We start from the raw sequence: 4258 nt of genomic DNA, 5'->3' as shown, positions 1-4258 counted from the left end.
TGATAAAGACAAGAACAACTGTGATACCTACTTTTTAAACATTTGCATATTTTTTTAAACCTGTTTTTGTAATATTAAAACAAAACATCCTCCTTAGGAGTGAATTTATAGAGCATAACCATGATTTCAAAAGTCAGAACTAGATGTAAATTTCAGAATTTATCAGTGCACACAATTTAAACTTTAAAACTAGAAGTGGCTCCATCCCTCTGGCCCATGTCCAAGAGCCAACACTGAATGAAGCTCCTGGGAGAAGAGATGAGAGGAGGATGGTGGCAGGGTGAACTGCTGCTCAGCTCAGCAACTGGTAGAGGCTGGTCTTAGGCTGATTTGGAGGGTGTGAGCATTGCCATCCACCCAGTTCTCTGCAAGCCATCCAAGCCTAGCTCCTGGTAGGGGAAAGGGAAGGAGGCATGTAGTGTCCCCGATTTTCCTGCTCACTGAGCTACGGCCCTGTGTTCTGTCCCTGCCAGACTGGGGGCCCTTTTTCTTTGTTAGGGTTAGAGAGAGGTGGGTGCAGGAGGCCATTCTGAATTATGAGACTTGGCAACTTTATTTTTCCCTTCTGACTCTGTTTTATACTCATTATCTAGGGCTTGTCTCCTAAATTATTTTCTGCTGTCAAATTACACAAATCTATTTGAGCTCCTTTATGAACATTTGAAATAACCTTAGAAGTACTTTTTTATTGCCAGTTTTCAGTTATTTCTTCAGATTATATGTAAGTGTCAACACTGAAATTACTCGATTCTGGGTGTGAGTGGGGTTCATGCTTGTGACATATCCTCACACTGAGTGACAGATAACAGTTTTACTGTGGGAAGTAAGTCTCTAAGTGTGTGTTCTGCACTGTAAAGTATGCCTGTGAGTGGGTTTAGCTGTGTGAAGTCTTCCTGTGAGTGTGCTCAGCTGTGTGACTTGTGTGACTGAGTCCGTGTTCTCTCAAATGAAGTGTGCTCTGGGCAGGTATCTGATTAGTCTCAATTAAGCAGGCATGCTGCAAGCCCTCAGGTCCCTGGAGTATATCAATAGTGCAGCTGAGTAACTATCTGTGACTAGTTTCCTACTTAAATTTGGATTTTTTGAGCCCAGATAAAGCACTTTGTCTATGGTCTCTATTCTTTGACACATCTAAGCTCTGTCTTTCATAAGTAACTCATCAAGATTGTGCAGTGTACCTGACTGGCATGGCAGACATTTGAGGTGTTCTTCATGTTCTGACTAGCATTCCTTAACAAGGGGAGGCCATGACCTGATCCCACATCCTGACACTTCTAGACAGTGGCTGTTTCTACTTTGACTGTTTTAAATCAGGCCATAGGAGCACCATTATGCAAATGACAGGATGCTTCTCTGCATATCATTTTGGCTCTTTGTATGTGTGTGTGTGTGTGTTCTGCATCCTGTGATAATTTATTCTCAAAACAGTGTTTCCTTGTATATTTTTCCAAATATAAACAACTGATGCATTGATTTATTGAAAATGTCATATTTAAAGTAATGGGCTGTGCCAGAGAGATGGCTCAGCACATATGCAAACTGTTTTCTAAAAGACTCAAGTTCAATTATCAACACTCACCCTTGGGTGGCACACAACTGCCTATAAGTTTAGCTCTAAGAGTAATTGACATTTCTGGCCTCCAGGATGACCTGCACTCAAGTACACACACACACACACACACACACACACACACACATACACACACACAAAAACACACACAAACACAAACACATACACACACAGTTAAAAGTTAAATCATTTTTTTAAAAAAAAATTAAAAGTAATCTGGGCATGATGGCACATGCCTTTGATCCCGGCACTCAGGGAGGCAGAAACAGGTAGATCTCTGTGAGTATGAGGTCAGCCTGATCTACAAAGCAAGCCCAGGAGAGCCAGGGCTACATGGAGAAACCCTGCCACAAATTCCAAAATAAATAAATAAATAAATAAAAAGTAATGTGCTAAAAAAGACAGATGAGAGTCATTTCACAGACCTCCTTTGAAAACCCATTGAGAAAGATAAACTTCATGTGATATCTGAGTGGGAATGCAGTTTAATATTGTTTTATATACTTGCCATCCACACACAGAGTAAACACATGGAATGTTAAAAGGATGTTTTCACATATCAGTTTAAGCCACAGAATGTTCCTACTATGTCATGATATGATGGCAACATATTGGATTGTATTAAGGAGTGTACAATTTTACCCATCATTGATTAATCAGATATTTAATTTCCTGTCCCACAGTGACCTTAAAAATTTAGTTATACGCTTTTCAGTGCAAATAAACACAAGAGGACTGACTGTGGCATAGCCATGGGACACAAGAATCTGGATATAGTAAAACAGAGAGCCATCTTTGAACTTCATTCTTGTGTGGAAGATAACACTGTCCAAAATGTAGAGAACCACAAAGAAGCTCATGAGCACCAGGATGGTCCTGGTGGCCCTTTGCTCTGGGGATGCTTTTGGAGAAAGTTTGGTGCTGTGAAGATGCCGGGCCTGCTTCATGTGTCTGTATAAAAGAGTCACCATGTACCCGCTGGAGAACACCATGAGACTGATAAGAAAGGCTTCCCTGAAGACCACCAGTGTGGAAAATATGTTTTGTCTGGAGTAACTCATTGGGAGAAGTGAGCAAGACTGAGTAACATACATAAAATTATCTGAGGTCGAATTGGGGATGGCACTTATTGATACCAGGAGGTAACTGCTAAAAGACATGTAGAGAACACAAAGAAAAAGGGCGCAGGAGATGTCATGGGGAAATTTATGTTTAAACTTGTCTAAGCAGCAGCTTCTAGGGCTGAGGATGATGGTCCAGAGGACATTCAGCAGACAGGCAGCACAAAGGGAGAGGCCCCTCAAGAACCTGTGCAGATAGATAAGGGATTGGCATGTGGTGGGGTCCCACCTCCCCTGAGACATAAACATGTCTGCAGCTATGAGTCCCATAGTTAGCAGCATCAGTAGTTGGGTCAGGGCCAAGAAACCAATGGCGAGATCAATGAGCTTAGGCCTGTGCGCACCAATGAGCATACAGAGATGGAAGACGAAAAGGATGCTGTTGGCTGAGATCCCAACACTCATTTCAGAGAACAAGGTGATTTTAATGTTTGTGTTAGTGTGGAGTATGCTGGCTTTATTCATTGTATGTGTGTGTATTTGAAGTACCAAAAATCTGAGGAGAAAAGAGAAAACTCTTCATTCCAAATACTGGTAATGAAGCATTACCCCCCAACACTGAGATGGCAACAAGATATCAATTCATCCCAATTCCACCTCATCCAAAAAGAACTCAGCTCCAGCTCAGACTTCCTTGAGGCCATCCCCATAGTACCCATTGTCCCCACTGTCCTGATGCTTCCCATGCAAAACTGAACTGTGCAGACCATTGTAGGCCTGTCTCAAAATACAAACTTTCTTGTACATTAAACATTTCCACAAGTTATAAAAAATTAACCTCTCCTGATCCACATGTTTGGTTTATTCAGGGGTAATAGCTGCATCTCACTTGATTGTCAGACCCACGTGCACAGGGTCATTTATCTCACTGCCCTCTTCATTGCTGGCCAAGTAGTCATTCACTCTCTTTTTCATTCAGTCATTAATCATTCATTCTCTATGTCTCTTTCTGTCTGTCTCTCTCCACCTCCCTGCCCCTCTTACCACTGCCTCCTCCTCCTCGTTTTCTCTCTCTCTCTCGGTTTTTCAAGTCAGGGTTTCTCTATGTAGTCCTGGCTGTCCTGGAACTCACTCTGTAGACAACACTGACCTAGAACTCAGAGATCCTCCTGCCTTTGCCTCCTGAGTGCTGGGATTGAAAACATGCACCACCACTGCCCGGCCAGGCCAAATGTTCTTAATTAATCTCCAGAACAAATAATTACCAGTTTGGACTCTGAATCAAATCCTGCCGACTATCTGCCATTTCTTCAGAGTGTGACCATAAGCACTCAGAAGATGAGCTCCAGTCAGCAACTCTGGAACATATGCACAGTCAAGAAGCCCCTAGGTGTGAGGATTCTACCTACACACCAAGCATGGAACTGTTTCAGGCACAAAGTGATCTCTGTACATGTCAGCTGCTGGTTTTCTCATGCAGTGTCCTGGGAGACAGAATGCAGCTCTGTGAATGACAGATCAGCTCCTTCCCTGCATGAAGCAGAAAAGAAAAAAATGACAAAAAGGATAGAATGATGGAGACAAGTTCTGTTTCCAGAGAAATCCTGGTTTTTCTCTGAACTCTCTT

General features: G+C 42.4%; 1 protein-coding gene across 1 annotated transcript; it reads right to left on the bottom strand.

Annotated features, from left to right (window-relative positions):
- Positions 1-2226: 2226 nt before the first annotated feature.
- On the bottom strand, positions 2227-3156 carry LOC132654004 (vomeronasal type-1 receptor 44-like). The gene has a single exon (XM_060383311.1). The coding sequence runs from the start codon at positions 3154-3156 to the stop codon at positions 2227-2229; it is 930 nt and encodes a 309-aa protein (XP_060239294.1).
- Between the last annotated feature and the right edge of the window lie 1102 nt (positions 3157-4258).

This window comes from Meriones unguiculatus, chromosome 5 (genome assembly GCF_030254825.1).
Source record: "Meriones unguiculatus strain TT.TT164.6M chromosome 5, Bangor_MerUng_6.1, whole genome shotgun sequence".
Lineage (NCBI taxonomy): Eukaryota > Metazoa > Chordata > Mammalia > Rodentia > Muridae > Meriones > Meriones unguiculatus.
The sequence above is the reverse complement of the archived record's forward strand: the minus strand, read 5'-3'. Positions and strand labels throughout refer to the sequence as shown.

Bases quoted from the DNA above. Each gene is read 5' to 3' on its own strand.
- LOC132654004 (XM_060383311.1), bottom strand. From the start codon at position 3,156: ATGAATAAAGCCAGCATACTCCACACTAACACAAACATTAAAATCACC.